The 22,001-nt window shown below is 50.4% G+C and overlaps 1 protein-coding gene and 1 long non-coding RNA gene across 4 annotated transcripts; one reads left to right on the top strand and one right to left on the bottom strand.

Moving 5' to 3' along the window:
- Nucleotides 1-107: 107 nt before the first annotated feature.
- LOC128778001 (uncharacterized) lies at nucleotides 108-20,944 on the bottom strand. 3 transcript variants are annotated; one of them, XR_008423301.1, is made up of 4 exons: nucleotides 19,766-20,944; nucleotides 13,140-13,228; nucleotides 5,349-5,445; nucleotides 108-343 (listed from the first exon to the last, which is right to left on the bottom strand). It is a non-coding gene; the product is annotated as an uncharacterized LOC128778001 (long non-coding RNA). The 3 variants fall into 3 exon arrangements; XR_008423300.1 differs by lacking the exon at nucleotides 108-343 and having other exon boundaries at nucleotides 5,000-5,445; nucleotides 19,766-20,943; XR_008423299.1 differs by lacking the exons at nucleotides 108-343; nucleotides 5,349-5,445 and adding an exon at nucleotides 12,096-12,495 and having other exon boundaries at nucleotides 19,766-20,943.
- Nucleotides 7,972-18,075, top strand: NAPSA (napsin A aspartic peptidase). The gene is made up of 9 exons (XM_019425566.2): nucleotides 7,972-8,103; nucleotides 11,221-11,362; nucleotides 11,450-11,573; nucleotides 11,767-11,885; nucleotides 12,181-12,380; nucleotides 14,440-14,562; nucleotides 14,804-14,948; nucleotides 17,467-17,565; nucleotides 17,767-18,075. Exons 1-9 carry the CDS (start codon nucleotides 8,027-8,029, stop codon nucleotides 18,004-18,006), a joined length of 1,269 nt encoding a protein of 422 aa, XP_019281111.2. The 5' UTR covers nucleotides 7,972-8,026; the 3' UTR covers nucleotides 18,007-18,075.
- Nucleotides 20,945-22,001: the final 1,057 nt, after the last annotated feature.

Below are 22,001 nucleotides of genomic sequence, written 5' to 3'. Positions count from 1 at the left end.
TGGTTGTTAAACAAGTTTTCTGATTTTAGAGGCGCGCTGCTTATTGGTTTTAAATAAATTTAATTACAAACCTAGGTCCAGGAAAAATAGGTTTTTTTTTTTTAAATAAATAAACTTGTTGATAGGAATTAAAAAAAAAAGGCATAGCCTTCTCATACCAAGAAGAGAAAAATAACAGCTTTTAAAGAAAACTCACAGTAATTGAATAGGTAGAAGGAATCGTTCCAAAGTCTTCCCTCGATAATCTGATCTATATTGATCATACATCCATTTTCAGGAAACTGGAATGTATGAACCATGCTCTTTTACAGTTTGTTTTGTCCATTCCCACATGACCTTGAAGCTGTGGAATTTGAGTATGTTACCAATAAAAGGTGTGATAACATGGACATGGGGCTCCAGGGAAAGGGCTGAACTATTTATTGTCTCTCACTTCCTGGCTGTGTGATGTTGAGCCGAGCTATTTACCCTCCCCATTGCTCAGTTTCCTCTTCTAAACTGGGACCAACTAGGGGCACCTGAGTGGCTCATTTGGTTAAGCGCCCAACTTTGGCTCAGGTCATGATCTCATGGTTGGTGAGTCGGAGCCCCGGGTCTAGCTCTGTGCTGACAGCTCAGAGCCAGGAGCCTGGGTCAGATTCTGTGTCTCCCTCTCTCTCTGCCCCTACCCCGTTCTTGCTCTTTCTCTCAAAAATAAATAAGCATTAAAAGAATTTTAAACTGAGACCAACAAGAGTTCATTGGATTGTCATTATGATTAAATCAGGTAAAAAGCATGAACCGGGCCAGGTTCAAACAAGGATCCTAGTATGCCAGAACTATGTTTTTTCTTTCTTTTTTTAAGTTTATTTTGAGAGAGAGAGAAAGAGTGAGGGGGGAGGGGGAGAGAGAGAGAGAGAGAGAGAATCCCTAGCAGAGCCTGATGCAGGGCTTGAACTCACAACGAGACCATGGCCTGAGCCGAAGTTGGACACTTAACCAACTGAGCCAACCAGATGCCCCTTCACTGTGGTTTTAATTTGTACTTCCCTGATGGCTAGTTCTATTTCTTTTTATCACAGGTAATTTGTAATGTGTAATTCTTTTACTATTCTGAAATGAAATCCAAAAACAATATAGCTGAACTGTGTCCCCAGCAACGAAATATCATTTACCTCACCAACTGCAACACAAAAGATGTATAAATGGAAGCTAATTTGTTTTTATTTTTTTTTTTATTTTTTTATTTTTTGTTTTTTTTTTTTGTTTTTAAAAAAATTTTTTTAATGTTTATTATTTTTGAGAGAGAGAGACAGAAAGCAAGCAGGGAAAGGGCAGAGAGAGAGGGAGACACAGAATCTGAAGCAGGCTCCAGGCTCTGAGCTGTCAGCACAGAGTCTGATGCGAGGCTCGAACTCACAGACCACAAGATCATGACCTGAGCTGTAGTTGGACGCCCAACCGACTAAGCCACCCAGGCACTCCTGGAAGCTAATTTGTAATAAAGCGATACCTACTTCAACATAGGTGCACAAGAGACACAACATGGCAGTCAGATCTTACTTCAAAAGACAGAATTATTGAAAATTTAAAAGCAGCAGAGCAGTCTAACAGAGTAGGGCTGGATCATCAGCTCAAATGCCTCAGGCAACATTGCCGTGGGTGATACAATTTTTTCCAAAATTGTGGCCAAGTCTTAATAAAGTTATCAATAAGACAAGGTAGGAATAATTTTGGCATATTCAAAAAAAAAAAAAAATCATGGTACATCAGCAAGTACATCAGGGTGGCTGGAGCTGAGTGAGGTGGGGGGACAGGGTGCAAGAAAAAACTATACATATATATATATTTAGATAGATATTTAGATAAATATAGGTATAGATATAGATGATACAGATATACATATTTTTTTGGTTGCTTCCTTGGGGAAGGTGCTTAACCAAATACTTGTTGGGGGCAGGGGCACCTGGCTGGCTCAGTTGGAAAAGTACACAACTGAATCTCAGGGTTGTGAGTTTGAGCCCCACGTTGGGTGTAGAGCTTACTTAAAAACATTTCTTAAAAAGCCTATTGGATTGCAGCAAATTCAGTTGAACGAAGAGACTGGTTCTTCATAATTACCAAAAACCGCTCATTAAATATTGTTGTTAACGTAAAAATGTCGTGTGTAGAGTCAACCATTTTTATACCACGTATGCTAAGTTTTTAAGACTTTCAGAAAATGTACGTTGAAATTGATGTGAAACAAACAAATGAAACTGTATTATCGGAATTCACGTAAAAGAGGCTGATCAGAAATGTTTTCCCCCATACCAAATAGAGGATAATCACAAGGCTTTACATTTCCAGGTTTCGGGCGTGTGGTTTATAGAGTGAATAAATCAGGCGCTAGGATGCTTAAAAAAAAAAAAAAAAAAAGGAAGGAAGGAAGGGCGGAAGGTCGGCGGGGTGGGGCGGGGGGGGGGGGCGGGGGGGGCGGGAGCGAACCGAGGTGATCTTGGCTGGGAAAACAGGCCCACAGCACCGCCGTGTGGCCATTTGGGAATTTGCAGCAGGATCTTTCAGAAATCCCTTAACCCCGGGGCAAGCAAGAATTGGGACAGGACATCTGGGTGAGGGGATTCTGAGGGATCGAGATGGAATATTCCAGCTGCTAAAATAGATGAGGGGGAGATGTGGTAAGACTTATCGTAGAGAAACTGATGCTCCGTCTTCTGGGTCAGGGAAATTCCCTAAAGCAATTGTGCTCAAAGTAGGTTGTTGAAAATATTTGCTGAGCATTTGCTAGATACCAGGCACTGTCCTAGGTGCTGGGGACGTGGTGGCGAATGAAATAAACCAAGATCCCTGCCCTCGTGGAGATAAGATTATAATGGGGAAACAGGCAGTATCACTGATTCTAAGATGCACGTGACTTACACCTGATGACATCTTAGAGTTAATTAAATGTTCAAAGAGGTTGAGTGCTATGGGAAAAAATAGGTCAGGGTAAAGGAGATTGGAGATTTGGGGAGGGGATGGTTGCCATATTGAATTGGGTGGTCAGGGAAGACTTCACTAAGAAGGTGATAGTCAAGAAAATATTTAAAGGAGAGAGGCTGATTAGGGTTTTTTGGAGGCAAGACACTTGCGTGGAACAGCCTGTGCAAAGGCCCTGAGGCAGGAGCATGTCTGGGTTTCTCTGAGAAACAACAAGGAGGCCAATGTGGCTAGGCTGAACGATCAAGGGGGATAGAGGAGAGAAGATGTCAGAGAGGGGCCAAGTCACAAAGTGCCTTTCAATCCTGGGATGCCATTGGTACCCCCTGATCCTTTGATCTTCTCTTCTCTTTGCCTCACTTCCTCTCACATCCTCTCTTCCTTCCTTGGATTCTGTGGCCCAGCGCAGTCAGGTCCTTGTACACATTACCTTAACTTCCTTGCTCCTTCTCCCTCCGTCCTACTTGCCTGGCAAAACCCCAACGCTGGTTAAAAATGGCCCTTGCCTTTCCTGTGCCTGCTCCCCCCCAGCTGAGCTTGTGAGTGGACACACTTCAGCTGTGTGAGGGCAAGCCTCCAGTGGACATCCAGAACCAATCTGCAGGGCCTCTGCAGTTCCCTTCTCTAATCTCTAAGAAAGCGTGTTCTCACCTTCTCTCTCAAAATCTCCAGCACCCCTCCCCCTCTTCATTCTCACTTCTTCTTTGGCGGAAAAAAATAGAAGCCACCAGAAGAAGACTTCCGTGCGTTTACCCCAGGGACACCACGAGCTCACTTGCAGAGGTACACATGAACTGCTGCCCTGCCCAGGACCGTGTTGGGACAGCATGTTAAGAGGCCTCCCCCACCCCCCCACTTAGGCACCGGATCCTTTCTCCTTTCCGTACTCAAAACTTTCCCTCTTGCAATGTTTCCTCCTCTCTCTTGCATCACTGTTTGTGCAACCCTTGAGCCGTTGACCTTCAAGGATTCCCCTTCACCAAACGCCAGCACGTCCTCACGGTGCTGTTGGGTATACTTCCTGAATCCTGTGTGTGCTGGGCTCACTCCTCTGCCCAAGCTCCCCACCTCTCCCACTTCATAGCTCCATGCTTGAAGATCCCTTTCCTCTAGGCTCCACCTACGGGACTTTCTTGCTACAGCTCTCTAACAGAAACCCAAGTTCAAGAGTTGGGGGCCCCAACCATCTTGAAAGCAGATTCTTTAGCTTTAGTGAAGGCTTTGCACGATGGCCACCTCAGCTGACATCTGTCCGCAACCCCGTGATCCAGAACCGCATGGCCAAGCTGCTTTCAAACTTCTAACCCAGACACCATGAAAAATAATAAATGTGTATTTCTGTTTTAAACCATTTAGTCCGGGGGTGACTTGTTACACAGCATTAGCTAACTAGTACACGCTCCCAAGTCTGCTTTTCTCTGTGTCTTTCCAGTCCTTGCAAATGAGGATAGCATTTACAGTGTTATGATACTGTAAGCATTGCCCTGTTTTTCCGGAGTGCGTTTCTATATTTCTTTTTAAATTTTCTTCTGAGGTAAAACTTCCCTAAAGTAAACCTACCTAGGGGCGCCTGAGTGGCTCAGTCAGTTAAGTGTCTGACTTCGGCTAAGGGCATGATTTCACAGCTCATGAGTTCGAGCCCCACTTTGGGCTTTCTGCTATCAGCACAGAGCCCACTTCGGATCCTCTGTCCCCTTCTCTCTCTGTCCCTCCCCAGTTTGTTCTCTCTCTCAGAATAAATAAATAAACTTTTAAAAACTTATAAAGTAAACCTACCCAAGGTGAAATACAAAATCTTAAACGTACAGCTTGATGAATTTTTACTGATGTATTCACCCATGGAACGCCCACTCAGATTGAGGTAGAGAACATCTCTAGCATCCCTCAAGGCTCCCACGTGCCCCCTGCCAGTCAATACCCTTGGCAAAGGATCACCACTATTCCAACTTCTAAGTTGAGGTTGGTTTTGCCTGTTCTTGAACATAATATGAGTGGAATCGCGTGTTTTGGCCTGTTTGGTCTCAAAATACTGTAGATGGGGTAGCTAATAATCATAGATATTTATTTCTCATGGTTCTGGAGGCTGGGAAGCCCACGGATCAAGGCACTGACAGATCGGGTCTGCTTCCTGGTTAATAGCCTTTTCACTGTGTCCACACAAGGGTTGGAGGGGCGGAGGAGCTCTCTATGGTCAATTTTAAAAGGGTATGAATCCCATTCAGGAGGGCTCCACCTTCCTGATTGAATCACCTCCCCAAACCCCCACCTCTAAATACTTTTTTTACACTGGGGGTTCGTTTTCAACATTGAATTGGAAGGAGGACACAGACATTCAGTCCATACTAGGCACTCTTTGTTCTTTCACTTATCATTAGGTCTCTGAGAATCACCCATGTCCTGGGGGCGCCTGGCTGGCTCAGTCAGAAGAGCACGTGACTCTTGATCTCTGGGTTGTAAGTTTGAGCCCCACGTTGGGCGTGGAGATTACTAAAAAAAAATAAAGACACAAAGTTTATTTAAAAAAATGACCCGTATCATTGCATGACTTATCAGTTCATTCCTTTTTATTGCTGAGTAGTGAGCCACTGAATGGATACCTTCCACAGTATGTCTATTCTCAAGCTCACGAACATACTGGTGGTTTCCAGTTTAGGGCTATCGTGAATAATGCGGTTTTATTTATTTTTTATTTTTTAAAAATGTTTATTTCTGAGAGAGAGAGACAGAGAGAGAGGGAGAGAGAGAGAGTGAGAGTATGAGCAAGGGAGGGGCAGAGAGAGAGGGAGACCCAGAATCCAAAGCAGACTCCAGGCTCTGATGTGTCAGCATGGAGACCGACGGGGGTGGGGGGGGGTGGGGTGGGGGGTGGGGCTTGAACTCACAGACCAAGACCTGAGTTGAAGCCGGATGGAAGCTCAACAGACTGAGCCACCCAGACGCCCCAGGAGACAGGATGTTTCAAGACAATGGAAGAGCTTTTTTTTTTTTTTTTTTTTTTTTTTTTTTTATCGATTACATGTAGCTTTGGTGAGGCTGTGGGGACATTGGGGTTATTATCGCCCCTGCAGTTGGAAGCCTACATCATCACAAGTTCTCTGGGGAGTAACTAAGCAACATATATTCAGATCTACAACTTACATCTGTTCATGGCTGGAGTAATTATGGTTCGAGGAATCGTAATGCAGGGACAACGTGTGACTCTTGATCTTGGGGACATGAGTTTCCCCATGTTGCATGTAAAGATTATTTTTAAAAACGAGAAATCGTCGGGGCGCCTGTGGGGCTCAGTCAGTTGAGGGCCCGACTTCAGCTCAGGTCATGATCTCGCGGTTCAGGAGTTTGAGCCCCGCGTCGGGCTCTGTGCTGACAGCTGGGAGCCTGGAGCCTGCTTTGGATTCTGTGTCTCCCTCTCTCTCTGGCCCTCCCCCACTCGTTCTCTAAATAAAACATTAAAAAAATTTTTTGTAAAGAAACCTGGAAATTGTCATGCAGAGGGGCTCCAGGGTGTCTCATTCGGTTCAGTGGTGAGTTCGAGCCCTCCGTCGGGCTTGAGGTTCTCTCCCTCTCTGCTTCCTTCTCTCTCTCAAAATAAATGAATGAACTTTAAAAAATGTAAGTTAAAAATATTAAGAAAAAGAAATTGTCATGCAGATATTATGGAATGAGTACACAGAAAAATACATATGCAGAAGATTACTGTAGCATTGTTTTAATATTAGAAAAGGGCAGGGGCACCTGGGTGGCTCAGTGGGTTGAGTGTCAGACTTTTCGTTTCAGCTCAGGTCATGATCTCACAGGTTCGTGAGTTCGAGCCCAGCACTGGGCTCTGAGCTGATGATGCGGAGCTTGCTTGGGGTTATTTCTCTCCCTCTTTCTATGCCCCTCGTCCGCTCGCATGTGCACTCTCTCTCTGTCTCAAAAATAAACAAACAAACTTAAAAAAATTTTTTTTAAATTTTTTTAATGTTTATTTTTGAGAGAACATTAATTTTTTAATGTTTATTTATTATTGAGAGAATAAATAATACATTATTTATTAAATAAATGTTTATTTATTTTTGAGCAGAGGAGGGACAGAGAGAGAGGGAGACACAGAATGTGAAGCAGGCTCCAGGCTCTGAGCTGTCAGCACAGAGCCCAACGCGGGGCTCGAACTCACGGACTGCAAGGTCATGACCTGAACCGAAGTCGGACGCTTAACCGACTGAGCCACCCAGGTGCCCAACTTTAAAAAAATTTTTAAATAAAAAAATGACAAGCTGATTATTGACATGTAAATCTAAGCTAGAAAACCAAAGACCTCAAATAGTTTCTCAGAAATGTTTGCAGCTCCATGATCAGTGCGTTTGTTTAAGAATGCAGATTCTTGGGATGAGCACTGGGTGTTGGATGGAAACTAATTTGACAATAAATTTCATATATTAAAAAAAAGGAAAAAAAAAAGAATGCAGATTCTTGGGCTCTATCTCAGGCCTTGGGAACCAGAATCTCTGAGCGTGGTGCCCAGGAATCTGCATTTTAACTAGACGTTCGGATGCCCATTTAATATTTGAGAAACTTAGTCAATGAAACAAGGGGCACAATGAGACCCAGAGAGACACTGTCAAATATTTTTAGGCTCTTTGCCCAGTTACCAGGGGAAGGAGCTCCTCTAGTCTGACCCTCTCTCCCTTCCCCCAGATCCTTCGCAACATCCGCCCATCCCTGCACTTGCCCAAGGAAACCTTGTGGTTAATGAGTCTCGGAAAAGTGAAGTGAAAGTGGTAAACAAAATCAACAGCAGCTACAGGATTAGAAGTGGGGTGGGGGCCGCGGGAGACCGTCCCTGTCCCCTCACTGAAGTCGGGAGTGAGGCGACCAGTGACACAAGTTGACATTTCTGGTGTCCCTACAACAATACTCCACACGTCCCTCAAAATACACCACCCGCTTCCCGCTCCTGTCCCCCCTCACCCACAGAGAGATTTCACGTCCGTCCCGGTCACCTCAGAAACCCGGAGGTGGGCGGTGAACAGGGCGGAGTCTCTGAGGAAAGAAAACGGATGGGTCGACACTCGGGTCCCCAGAGATGTCTCCGCTACCGACGCTTCTGCTGTGGTTGCTGCTGCTGCTGACTGTGGAGCCTGCCAGCGCCTCGCTGATCCGGTACTGGGGACCCCCTACCCCGAACCTGGGATGGACTCTCCCCCTTTTGCCCTTCAAGACCGGGGCCCCGAAGTTCAGTGACTCCCAAAGCTGGCACCCCAGGACCCGTGACTTCTATCTCTTGGGTTCCCAGACCTCCAAATTGGGCTCTCGCCGCCCTCCCCTCGCCCAGGGTGGGGGGCTTCTACCCTGATGTGTCCTAAGAGGACAGACAGCCCTTTCGGTCCAAGGTCCTCCAATCCTGAGACCCTCAACTGGGGACTCCTCCTTCCCTCCCCTCTCCAGACAAGTTTTTGGGAGATCCCACCCTGAGCTCTGATGATCTGGTACTGGGGTTTCCAGACATGCAACTCCCCTGACCCCCAACCCAACAGATCTTGGAGACTCAGAACTGTGACTCCCCAGCTTCACATCTCCCAGACTGTTTAGGTCTCAAGAAGCCCAGTTTGGGGGACCCCAGGGATCCCTCACTCACCTAGCCTCTGGTGCCTCCCACCCCAATCTCTTACTTCTCCTCTCTTCTCCCATCCCCTGGAACCGGGGAGGGGGGGGGCAGGGAGGGGTCCTCTTCCAGGAAACATTTCCCCCACTTAACGTTCTTGAGCCTCTCAAAGATTGAGTCATGGCGGGGGTGGGTGGGGGGTGGCAAAGAAGTGAGTGAGGGGGCAGGGCTCCAAGGAGTGATTTTAGGCAGGTATGTGAATATCCCTGCATGTGATGTTTGCTAACCTGCTTCTTGAACCTAATAGATCACGGCCATTTCCCCAGCCAGCACAAAGGGCAGTGATTCTCTTCAGAGTTGTTTCAGGGCCAACAGCATCCGCAGGACCCAGGAACTTGTTAGAAATGCAAACCCTCAGGCTCCATCTCAGACCTAATTCATTAGAAACTACAAGTTCTGAATCTCAGCTCTGGGGCAGGGGCTGGCAAACTCTCAACCTAGGGCCAAATTCAACCTGCCGCCTGTTTTTTTGCGAACGAAGTTTAACAAAACCCAGCCACGTTGTCTAGGGCTGATTTTGTGCTATACAGACGGAGCCGAGCAGTTGCAACAGAGGCAGGTGGCAGGCAAAATCTTTACCAAAAAACTTAAAATTTGAGAATCACTGGCACAGAGAGCTACCTCCTCCTTTTTAGCGGTTGGGTGAATTCCATTCTGCAGAGCCAAGTCCTAGCTAGCCGGTCCCGTCTTCAAAATTAGACACATGCTCACAGACACAGCTTTGTGCACCTGTCCAGTGATCTCCTGTGGATGAAACTCATTGAGCTGAAATGAAGTTGGGTTAAAAGGCGTGTAAGGGCTCAGTGGGTTGGACGTCTGACTTCCTCTCCTGTCGTGATCTCTCAGTTCCTGAGTTTGAGCCCCACCTCGGGCTCACTGCTGTCAGCTGCTGTCATCATGGAGCTTGCTTTGAGTCCTTTGTCCCCATCTCTCTCTCTCTCTGCCCCTCCCCCCCAAAAAAGGTGTGTACAGTTTTAAGCCCAATGATACACATCTGGCAAATCATCCTCCAGAAAGTTGGTATCAATCGATAGCCCCTAGTCAACGGTGAGTATTCTTAGGTCTTTGCCAATCTACAGGGCGAAAAAAGTTTTCTGACTCTCATCATTTGTATTCTTTTGACAACTATTGGGGTTGGACATCTAACATAAAAAGATGTTATTTGTTTAGAAGCTGTTTGTACTTCTGCAAATTACCTGTTTGTGTCCTTTGCTTATTATCCTGGCAAATGTCAAGAACTGTAATGTTAGCTTGCCACAGTTTTGTGGCTGCTTGTAGAAGACACAAGACCCCCAGGTCAGAGACAAGGACAGGTTATTACTCTTGGCAACAGTAGTAGCCAGAGTATCAGTTCTCTGAGCCCCAGTTCCCACAGGGCGAGATGAAGAGAGCTGGCTGAGATCTGCACATGCAGTGGGGTGCATTACAGGAGAGGAACCCCAAGTTTAGGGAACCTGGACCTTTTACAATGGATCATAAACCTGCGTGCTCTTTGGCCCAGAGGGAGACACTGTTTCTCCTCCAAGGCTGTTCACTAAATGAAATCCTTGACAAAGGCAGTCAGTCTGTGCAGAAATGAGAGAGAACCATGAGGGAATTGTCTTCCAACACCGGGTTGTTTATCTTATTCTTATTTGCTTGTAAAAGCTCTTTGCATATTAGATATATTAATTCTTTGACATACAACTTGTAATTATTTCCCTTAGATTTTTAAAAAACTTTTTAAACAGCTTTGTGTGTTGGCAAAGGGAGTACAAAGGTTTAAAATTTTAGAGTTACGTTCATCAATCCTCTCCCCAATGATTTCTGGTCTTGGTATCATGATTTGAAAAATCTTACTCTTCCCAGAGTTATGTAAACATGTTACTTCTCTCTAGTGCTCTTATATTACATTTCACATTAGATCTTTGATTATCTGGAACGTATTTTAGTATTATCTCTTTAATGTTCATTTATTTTTGAGAGAGACAGAGACAGAGTACGAGAGGGGGAGGAGCAGCGAGAGAGGGAGACACAGAATCCGAAGCAGGCTCCGGGCTCCGAGCTGTCAGCACAGAGCCCGACGCTGGGGCTCGAACTCATGAACCGCGAGATCATGATCCGAGCCCAAGTCGGACACTTAACCGACTGAGCCACCCAGGTGCCCCAAGGCATGTATTTTAGCGTAAAGAGTGAAACCGGGATTTGGTGCTTACAGTCTCTCCCACACCAACAGTGAAGAAAATAGTCTCCAACATCATGAAGTGAAGCATGCAAGCGTTTTTGCCAAGTCTAGTTTCACGTTGGGGTCTTTGAAAGCCTTTGTGAGCGTCGAGTTCCCGAGGATGGCTTATGTTATGTTCTTTGAAATGGCCCTTATTGAAAGACTTTGGGGAAAGTCTGTTTGGGGTGGGCTGGTTCGCTCTTGCAGAGTCTTTGGGGGAGATTTGTCATCCTGGTTTGATAGGAGTTCCGTTGGGTTTCCTGGAAGGTTGTTATTGCAGGGTTTCTGACAATGGCTGCTGTTGTAGGACCATTGAGACATTTGCTTTGTCGTTCCACCCTATTTGGGAGATTCCTTTATGGAGGGTCTCCAGGAAGAGTAGTTTCCCAAGTGTCAGCATCCTCCCCCACAGGATCCCTCTCCGCCGAGTGCACACTGGACACAGGACTCTGAACCCACTGAGGGGATGGGGGAAGCCAGCAGCGACCTCCGCTTTGGGGGCCCCCTCCCCTGGAGACAAGCCCACCTTCGTACCTCTCTCTAACTACATGAATGTGAGTCACAGCCCCAGAGAGTCCTCACCCTCCTCCCCACTTAAGAAGTCAAACCCTTCATTCACCCTCTCTCCGTTTCACCCTCAGGTCCAGTATTACGGGGAAATTGGGCTGGGAACGCCCCCACAAAACTTCTCTGTCGTTTTTGACACTGGCTCCTCCAATCTCTGGGTCCCGTCCATAAGATGCCACTTCTTCAGCCTGCCCTGCTGTGAGCTTTCATGGGGGAGAATGAGACTGAACAGGGGTGATGGGAGAAGTGGGGCCTGGGTCTTGGCTTCCCGAGGATTTTGGAGGTGCTGTTCTCTTCTGACATGCCCTCACGGGTCACAAGTTCACAGAGGCAGGAGGCCACTGGGGAGACTCCCTTCCTCCAGTGACACCTCCCTGATCTTCTGACCTAGGGCTCCACCACCGTTTCAACCCCAAGGCCTCCAGCTCCTTCCAACCCAATGGGACCAAGTTTGCCATTCAGTATGCAGCTGGGAGGCTAGCTGGCATCCTGAGTGAGGACAAGCTGACTGTGCGTGACCATGGACCCCAGGAAGACTTGAGGCTGGGAGAACCCCACCGTCTGAGAGGATCTGGCTTAGGGAGGGGGCTTAGGAGGCGGGGCTTCCTGGGGAAATGGATGAAAGGGGCGGGGTTTCCTGGTTAAAGGGGTGGGCTTCCTAAGTGGGGAAGCAGTCTTTCCTAGACGGTTGGGGGCTGTTTTCAGGTGTGTCCATATGGGATTCATGCCTTGGTTTGGAACATTTCAGGGTTATGTAGGTTATGTCCTTCAAGAAGTAACCTGCCCCATTTGAATCTATCCGTAGATTGGAGGAATTATGAATGCATCAGTGATTTTTGGAGAGGCTCTGTGGGAGCCCAGCCTGGTGTTCACTTTTGCCCGCTTCGATGGGATACTGGGCCTTGCTTTCCCCGTTCTGGCCGTGGGAGGGGTCCGACCCCCACTGGATGTACTGGTGGACCAGGGGCTACTGGATAAGCCTGTCTTCTCCTTCTACCTCAACAGGTAATGGGCGAGGGTCTACCTTCCTATGAGTCCTAGCCCCAAGAAAGATGTTCTGTCTGCTTTCAGAAGTCCCATGTCCAATAAAGGAAGTCTCATCTTCCACTCAGGAAGTCACCTACCCAATATAAATAACACGTGCTCAAAAAGTCCCACTCACCGAGCAACCTTAAGACCTACTACAGGGGCGCCTGGGTGGCTCGGTCGGTTGGGCGTCCGACTTCGGCTCAGGTCATGATCTCACGGTCCGTGGGTTCGAGCCCCACGTCAGGCTCTGTGCTGACAGCTCAGAGCCTGGAGCCTGTTTCAGATTCTGTGTCTCCCTCTCTCTCTGCCCCTCCCCTGTTCATGCTCTGTCTCTCTCTGTCTCAAAAATAAATAAACGTTAAAAAAAAAATTTAAAAAATTAAAAAAAAAAAGACCTACTACAAGCACTCACTGTCACTTTAAATGCTTCATGTTTCAAACCCAAACCAGGAAACTCCGTGCCTTACCTACTCAACTTAGGAACTCCCTCTTCCCCGCACACAAAGCCCAAATTCCATTTGAGAGTACATTCCAGAAGTCAGAAGCTACCCATTGTAATCGAAGAAGTCCCACCTATCTTTTAGGAAGCTCAACTTTACGCTCAGAAAGCCCCGCCCACCATCCAGGAAGGCCCCACCTTCCCTCTGGAGGTCCATCCCCCACAGTCATAAAATCCTACGCCTGAGCAGGTCCCACCCACGAGCAGGTCCCACCCACTCGGGAAGCTCCACTTACCTCCGGAGGGGTCCTCTCCTTCCACACCTCCAGGAATCCCCGCCCTTCTCAGCCAAATCAGGAAGCCTGCCACCTCTGACCCGTGAGACCTACAATTTAGAAAGTCTCACCATGTGCCCAGGAAGCCACCCCGCTTCTGCCCAAGTGACACCTGCCAGAGCCAATTCGCAAACCCCGGGGCTCCATGTACACTCCACCCCAGTGGCTCAGTTGGTGAACAGTCCAATTCTCGATTTCCAGCTCAGGTCGAGCTCTTCCGCTGGCTGTGGTGCCTGCTTAAGATTCTCTCTCCCTCCCTCTCTGCCCCTCCCCTGCTCACCCGCACGCACGCGTATGCGCTCTCTTCCAGTAAGTAACAAATTCCACCCCAAAAGTTCTACCTTCTACAGTCAAATCAAGAAGCTCTGGGGGCTGCTGCGTGGTTCAGTCCTTAAGTATCTGACTTTGGCTCAGGTCATGATCTCATGGTTCGTGAGTTCGAGCCACGTATCTGATGAGCTCAAGCCCCACTTCAGGTAAAAAAAAACAGGAGCCCACTCCGGGTGAGCCCCGCTTCTCTCTCTCTCTCTCTCTCTCTCAAAAAAAAAAAAAAAAAAAAATAATAATAATAATTAATTAATTAAAAAATTTAAAAATAAAAATAAAAAAAGAAGTCCTGTCCCCACTTCAGAAGCCCCCCAGGACCCTAAAAGACCTTCACCAAGAAAAGTCCCATTTCCTTTTCCTTTTTTTGCTTTGCTTCCAGTCCCAACATCTAGACCCTGCCTACATCCCACTACTCCACCCAGAACTGGTGACCTCCCATTGGCAAGAATTCCCTGCCTTTTTTTTAAGTTTATTTATTTATTAAAAAAGGGTTGTTTTTTTTTTTTTTAATGTTTATTCATTTTTGAGAGACAGAGAGAGAGGGAGACACAGAACCCGAAGCAGGCTCCAGGCTCTGAGCTGTCAGCACAGAGCCTGATGTGGGGCTTGAACCCACGAACTTTGAGATCATGACCTGACTGAAGTCGGACGCTTAACCGACTGAGCCACCCAGGCACCCCAAGTTTATTTATTTATTTTTGAGAGAGAGTGAGAGAACACAGTGCACGCGCGTGCAAGCCGGGGGAGGGACAGAGAGAAAAGGGAGACAGACAATCCCAAACAGGCTCCGCGATGTCATCACAGAGCCTGACACAGGGCTCGAACCCACGAACCATGAGAAATCTCAACCGACTGAGCCACCCAGGAGCCCCAGGAACTCCCTTCCTTGACCCTGCCAGGCCGGCAGGACACTGACGGCACTTTGCCTCTGCAGGGATCCTGAAGCGGCCGATGGAGGAGAGCTGGTCCTGGGGGGCTCCGATCCGGCTCACTATATCCCACCCCTCACCTTCCTGCCGGTCACGATCCCCGCCTACTGGCAGATCCACATGGGGCGGTGAGAGACCTGGCCTCCTAGGTCTGGGAGGAATGGGCCAGAGACCAATCCCCATTGTCCTGGGGAGGAGGGAGCCGGAGGCCTGGACTCCTGGTCTGAGGGAGGAGGAAGCTGGGGCCCTGGACTCCTGGGTCTGGGGGAGGAGGGGCTGGGCCAGGGCTCCTGTGATTGAGGGAGGAGGGGCCGAGGGCCTGGATTCCTAGGACACTGGCTCCAACGTCTACCCTTTGCCCCCTCACAGTGTGAAGGTGGGCACAGGGCTGACTCTTTGTGCCCAGGGCTGCGCTGCCATCCTGGACACGGGCACATCCCTCATCACAGGACCCACTGAAGAGATCCGGGCCCTGAATACAGCCATTGGAGGAATCTCCTTGCTGGTGGGCGAGGTGAGGACCTAGAGTCTGGTGGGGCTTTGATGGCAAACACTGGGCAGGACGCTTGGGGCCCGAGGGTGGGATTAGGTGGTTAAGAGGTATCCCAAGGCAGAAGGCCCTGGGCACCACGAGTGACAGGCTGTGGGGCAGTGGTCGGAAGCAAGGACACTTCCTAGGCATCTGCTGCGTGAGTCTGGAGATGGTGATATGGGTTGATTCAGGACCGCATGGGAGTGAGAAGCCTAGGGAGCCTGGGGACATCCGGGGGAGGTACACAGGAAGCTGAGGAATATTTACCATCAGATGGTACTCAGAGCCTTGGAGGGCAGCCGTCTCTGGGAGAGAGAAGAGGTCTCAGGAGCAGCCTTGGGGAACATCCGCGTGGAGAAGTGGAGACAGGGCAGGAGCGGTGGCAGGCAGGGGAGGGGCGCCTGGAGAGCGGGGGCTCACTGAGGTTGTGCAATGGAAGCTTCGGGCATGGAGGGGCAGGGTGGGGCAGGGGGTGGGTCCTTCCAGGTAGAAATTTCCACGAGGTCTATCAAATGCCTAGGATGTGGGCTTATAATGGGCCAAGGGAACCAGGTAGATTGGAGCGGTTATGGGCATGGGTTGTCCGGGTTGGAACCCAGCTCTGCCACTGTTTTCTCTTGGACAAGCCACTTAGTATTCCTTTGCCTCAGGGCGCCTGGGTGGCTCAGTTGGTTAAGCGTGGGTGCGAGCCCCACGTCAGGCTCTGTGCCGACAGCTCAGAGCCTGGAGCCTGCTTGAGATTGTGTCTCCCTCTCTCTCTCTCTGCCCCTCCCCTGCTCACACTCTGTCTCTCTCTCTCTCTCTCTCTCTCTAACATAAATAAAACATTAATATTCCTTTGCCTCAGTTTCCTAACTTCTAAAACAGGGTTACTAATACTCGTGTTTTAGGTATGTTGTGAGGGTTGAATGCATTAGCCTATATAAGGTTCTAAGCTGATGCTCTGATCATACACTGGAAATCAACCTTGTTCCCATTATTCCTTATCTTCCCAACAAGGTAATGACTCTTGGTTTGGAAGGAAGACAGACTTCCTGGCAGTTAGCTACAGTGGCCAACCACTGTATTCTTGGGTACTTGGGGGTGGTGGGATTTGAGGTAACGTGGAGAACAACTGTTCTAACAATCTAAAAAGGGCAGCTCTCAGGACGCCCGGGTGGCCGTCGATTAAGCTTTTTGACTTCAGCTCAGGTCATGATCTCACCGTTCAGGAGTTCGAGTCCGCACTGGGTGAGCTCGAGCCCGGCTTCAGGGTGAGCCAGACTCACTCTCTCTCTCTCTCTCTCTCTCCCTCGTGGGATTCTGTCTCTCGCTCTGTCTCCACCCTCACTCACTTGCACTCTCTCTCTCTCTCTCTCAAACAATAAAAATAAACATAACAAAAATAAAAAGGGCAGCTCTCAGCCACTCAGCTCCGGCTAAGTATTCCCATGTGGGGAAAGCCAGATCTCCTGGTTTGTTGGAGAAAGCTGAAAACATTATTTGAAAGCTCCTGGTTTGGGCCATAGACCACCCCTTAAACAAAGGAAACGAGCCAATCAACAAGGAATGACTAGGTATTTAGAGGTCTCAAACCAATAAGGGCAGAAACTGAAAAGAAGGAACAAGGGGGAAAGGAAGGAGGGGGTGACCAAAACCTTATAAAACAAGGTCCCTTGCCTACAGCCACAGGTATTCACCTTCAAATGTCCCCTCTCTGTAAAGAGAGTTTTCATACTGGTTTTTTTTTTTTTTTTAAGTTTCTTTATTTGTTTTGAGAGAGAATGCGCGTGCTTGCGAGTTGGGGAAGGGCAGAGAGAGGGAGAGACAGAATCCCAAGCAGGCTCTGTGCCACCAGCCCAATGCAGGCCTCGAACCCATGAACCATGAGATCATGACCTGAGCCGAACCCAAGAGTCAGATGTTTAACCGTCTGAGCCACCCAGGCGCCACCATATTATTCGTAACTTTCTAATTTTCAATAATAAACTTTGGCCCGCTGCTCACTTAAAAAACAAGCAAGCAAGCAAGCAAGCCCCTGGTTTGTGGTAACACTTACTATGAGTCCAGGCATTCTTCCAAACTAACTTATTATCCACATAACATACCTATGAAGTATTACTATCAACTACACCTTCAAATTGGACACCGCGGCACAGAGAGATTAAGTAACTTGCCTAAGGCTGCACAGCAGCAGACTCCAAGGATACCACCTGCACCACCGTGGGGTACGGCTGGTAACTAATTTTTAAAACATTTTAGACACAGTGCAAGACAACTTAAACGCACCCTGTGGGCTCCATGTGCCTCGGGGCCGGTAGTTTCTGATCCACAAGGAGATGAAGGAAAAGAGGGTTTGATCAAATGGGAGCCTAAAGGAAGTGACAACAACTATGTTAGGGGCGAAGGAAGAGCGGGTGAGGCGAGAGAAGGCAGCAGAACTTGACCGCACAAGACCGTGAAGACCTATCTTAAGCAGAGCGGGAATCCCTCAGCCCCACTTGTTCCTCCTCTCCCTCAGTACCTCATCCAGTGCGAGACAATCCCCACGCTGCCCCCCGTCTCCTTCCTCCTTGGTGGGGTCTGGTTTAACCTCACGGCTCAGGACTACGTCATCCAGGTAGGTGGCCGTCACAAGGCAGTGACGCAAAAAGATGGGATTTGAGAGGATGGAGCTGGGAACGAGACATCACTGGGACGGAGTAGGGGCCACAGAAACACTTCTGGTGCCGGGGTAGTGGGCGGGGCAAAGCTGTGGCTCCCGGGGAAGAGGCGGGTTCGGTGTGCCTGACACCCAGTGGCCCGTTTTGTCGCCTTGCAGATTGTTCGGGGTGGTTTCCGCCTCTGCTTCTCTGGCTTCCAGGCCCTCGACCTGCCTCCGCCTGCAGGGCCCCTCTGGATTCTCGGCGATGTCTTCTTGCGGACCTACGTAGCCGTCTTCGACCGCGGGAACCTGACGAGCGGGGCCCGAGTGGGGCTGGCGCGCTCACGCTTTGGGGAAACCGAACCACCAAGGGGTGGGCCCGCGCAGGCGCAGTTCTCCGGCTGGCGCCTCGGTTAGGCGCAGGCGCACCGAGTGGTAGTCGAGGCCCAGGTACTCCATAAAAATCCGTTCTTACCATTGACTCTACCTGGGTCACTTTTTTCTTTTTTTTTAAGCGCGTGATTTTTGGAGAGAAAAGTTAGTGTCCAGCTCTCTGACTTGAGGAAGAAAGGAAGGAGAAAGGTATCACTCCTTTTCTCCAGGGCAGGGCTCCCGCCGGTGCGGAGGTCTTGTACTACGAATCCCAGGAGGCCCTTCGCCTACGCTGTCTATAGACAGAGGCGCCCGGCACCGCGAAGCCTCATGGACCTTGTATTCCAGGCCGTGTTCTCGTCTTGCCGGGGGCGGGCGCAGCCACAACATGCGTGGGAGGCGACAGGTCGCGACGGCAGCGACAGGTGGCAGTGGGGGGTGCTGCCTGAATCGTAAAGGGCTTTCCAACCCTTGTTTTAAGGGGAGGGGATATGATTCCCGCAGACTTCATCCTCTGTTCTTCCTTCTCCCCTTGGGATTCCGAGACCCCTGGGTCCGCCATAAAGGCGGGGCTTGAAGCCCCCGGGTTGGGGGGAGCTGTGCTGTCCCTCCTCCGGCGATGATGTCATTCCCCCCCTCCGCAGCTTCTTGCTGCCCTGAGCTGCCGGGGCTGGGTCACCCCTCCCCCAACGCCAGCCCCGGATTCCCCCATCCCCGCCCCGCCTCGACTTGGGGTGAGTACGGGGGGAGGGGGAGAAGGCACAGGGTCCGGGGGCGGTAAAACGACCCAAATCCCAGTTTTGGAGGCGAGAGACCCGGGAGATGGGGACTCAAAGATTACAGCGGAGAAATTCTTCCTTAATAACGAGCTTTGGGAGCCAAGGTTCTTGGAAGGCCTGGGGGGACCAAGGATCGTAGGCGGAGAGTCTCCATATTTTCAGCTTTACTGTTCGGGAGACCCTCTTTCCTGGATTTATAACTGATGGGAATGGGGGTGGAGGAACGAGGCTGGGATCCTAGAAGTCGGGAAGCGGGAGACCCTTTCCCAATTCCAGGGCCTTGGAGAATGGGGGAGGGGGGGATGAGGGGGGCGCCAAGGATGACAGAGGTGGGAGTTTGGAGCTTTCAGGAATTTTGTGCCTGGAGGACCAGGAAAAGGATAGATTGGGAAGGAGGACGGGTGGGAAAGGGCTGAAAACCAGGACAGACATTGGTCTACACCCTCCTGGTGTCCATCGCCCCAAATCAAGTCCGCTTCCCCCTGGTCTGTTTGCAGGGCTGGGTGTCCCATACCCGGAGCCTACATTATGCCTCCAGTCGCCTACCCCATGGGTATAGACTGGAGGCTCACAAATCCCCCACATACCCCGGTGGGTCCTGGAGAGGGCCACGAGGGAGTGGTGGCATTCAGTTTTCCCTGGACCTGATGGAGTCTGGACTATACTGTTACTCCTTGCCCCGGGGCCTCCGCCCCGCTCCCGTGGTCTCTAATCTGGAGTCTCATCCCATATCGTCCCCTATGGCAGCCCCCTCGCCCACAGCCCCCACCTTCTCCCACACCTTCTGACCTCAGCAAAAATGCTATTTGGTAACTGGATCCCGTGCCTGGCTGCTGTCAAAAGCAGAAGAGAAAAGTAGAGTTGGGGGGAGGGGAGAGGATATAAGGGAGCATAGCTGATTTTTACCCTAGTCCCTACTCCCACCCCTAGTGCCTACCCAACCCCTCCTCCAGCCACCACCCCCACTCCTGACTTGCTCAGAAACCTCACTCAACCCAAGCCTCAACCTAAGCCCAGTCCCTCACCTCAGGATTCACTGCTTCTGCCTGGGGATACACCGGAATTCAGGGTAGAGAAGAGTAGGAAGTTTTGATGTCTTTTCTCTGCCTTCCTGGGCCCCATCGGGGGCTTGAGTACCGCCCAAGGTCTGGGGGGGGGGGGGGTGAAGGAAATACCTCCTTGGTCTGCAGGACAGGCTCCACTTCTGCAACTCTCTCCGCAGTGACGCAGCCTCGGGTCCTGGCCAGGATGGGGGTTAGAGGGGGTGATGGAGGGACAGAGACCAAAGGACAGCGGGACAAAGTCCCAAAGAAGTGGAGAGAGAGCCTCATAAGGGGATGAAAGAGGCACGGGGAGTGGGGATAGAGACCCGCATAGGGTGACAGAGAGAAAAAGGAGAGAAAGAGAAAAGGCACTTACAGAGGAGGGAGAGAGACGGAGGAGAGGAAAAAGATACTGACAGAGAGGTCGTCAGAGAACAAGAGCAAGGGGGACAGAGATGCAGATGAATGGATAGAGACGGGGGGTGGGGGGTACAGGCTGGGAGAGGGGAGTGGAGGACAGAGACACAAAGAAGAGGGACAGAGACCTGGAGGGGACAGAGACCCAGGGAGAGGAAGACAAGGGCCTAGGGCAAGGAGGACAGCGCCCCAGAGAGGGAGTGGAGGACAGAGACACAAAGAGAAGAGACAGAGACCGGGAGGGGGCAGAGGCCCAGAGAGAGAGAGGCAAATCCCCGAGAATAAGCTACAGAGACCAGGAGAAAGAGACTGGGGGTGGGGGGACGGAGACACAGTTGGGGAGAGGAGACTGAACCTTAGGGAGAAGGGAGTAAAGACTCAGAAGGAGGGGAACAGATTCAGAGAACAATGGGACAGAGACCCGGAGGGAGGGTAGAGACTTAGAAAAGAGGGTCCAGAGTCTCAGCGGGGCGAGGGCAGAGACGAGGGGACAAATAAATACTCAGAGAAAGGGGATAGAAAGACATCGAGAGACACAAAAACGGGAGCGGGGGCGGGTGGGTAGGCGATACGAACCAGCCGCCGCACCTGCAGAGGGAGGCGGTGGGCCAGGGATAATGCAGCGGGAGAAAGCCCGCAGCCCCTGACCCGCCCCCTTCGCTCCCGCAGGCACCGCCTCCTCCCGCCGCAGCCGGGGCAGAAGCTGAGGCCCCCGCTCCAGCGCCTGCGCCCAGCTGCTCGGTGTCTGGCCAGCCAAGGGGGCGGGGCAGGACACGCCCCTCCACTAGCCCCGCCCCAACTCTCCGCTCCCGCCGGGACTTTTCGGACACCTAGCCCCGCTCTATTTCTCATCGGCCCCGCTTATTTCCTCAGCCTAGCCGGTTTCCCGGCGCTTAGATTTCTCCCCTCCGCCGCCCTTCAGGCTCTCTCTTCACCCGTCCTCATCCATCCCTTGGTTCTGCAGTCTGCAGTCCGCTGTTATCTAGACTTGGTCCCTTTTACATCACCAGTTGGAAGTTCTTGCAGCGCCCTCCAAAGCCCTGCTGACCCTCACGCCGCTCTCCCAGGTTCTCTGAGCCCAGACTCCCCGTTCCAGGTCCTATTCTTCCATCCAGCCCAGTAATTTTGTACTCTGCAGGTCTCACCTTTCCCGTAGCGTCCCCATACCCGTTCTGTACTCTCTTAGCCCTGCCCCAACCCCGCCTAGGCTGGTTGCTTTCAAGCCTCTTAGAGCCCCAGTACTCCCCTAGTCTCGTCTTCCCACAGTCCATTCAAGACGGTTTCTACCATTTGTAGATCCCACCCACCTTCCTCAGTCTCATCCATACATCCTGACACTCCTTTTCCCGGCCCAGCCCTGTCTGACCAGGCCAAGCTTGCAACCCCGGCCCGACCCCTTCCTCGCTTCGTTCCCTTTCTTAGTCCTAGGCAGACGCTCTCAGGTTTCCAGGCCTCGCTTATATCCTCTCCTGCTCACTGGGTCTCAGTCCCTATTCCTCCTTTCGGTCCAGCCTAGTGCCATTTCGCGCGAAAGTACGGTTCCCGCCCCTCGTTCAGTCTCGCCCCCTCACTACCCAGCCCAATTAGGACTGTTTCTAACTTTCCTAGGCCCTGTCTCTTCTTAAGATCCGCCCTGCCCCGACAAAGCAAAGTTAGGGGTCCAACCCGGCTGTCTCCATCTGCCCCTCCCCACAGGCTCCAGGTTGCCGGCTCTTTAGATCCTTTCTCTGTCCAATCAGGACCGTCTCCCCCATGCCAGTCAGAAGTCTTTAAGTAGTTTGGACTTGTCCACTTCCTCTGC

This window comes from Panthera pardus, unplaced genomic scaffold (assembly GCF_024362965.1).
Source record: "Panthera pardus isolate Hobbes unplaced genomic scaffold, ASM2436296v1 HiC_scaffold_18, whole genome shotgun sequence".
NCBI lineage: Eukaryota > Metazoa > Chordata > Mammalia > Carnivora > Felidae > Panthera > Panthera pardus.
This window is presented reverse-complemented; position numbering and strand designations above follow the sequence as displayed.

What these genes read in the sequence shown, in the direction of transcription:
- NAPSA (XM_019425566.2), top strand. Translation starts at nt 8,027, where the DNA reads ATGTCTCCGCTACCGACGCTTCTGCTGTGGTTGCTGCTGCTGCTGACT. An exon ending in CTTCTTCAGCCTGCCCTGCT is followed by an intron (nt 11,574 to 11,766) that starts GTGAGCTTTCAT and finishes CTTCTGACCTAG; the next exon opens with GGCTCCACCACCGTTTCAAC. An exon ending in TCTCCTTGCTGGTGGGCGAG is followed by an intron (nt 14,949 to 17,466) that starts GTGAGGACCTAG and finishes CCTCTCCCTCAG; the next exon opens with TACCTCATCCAGTGCGAGAC.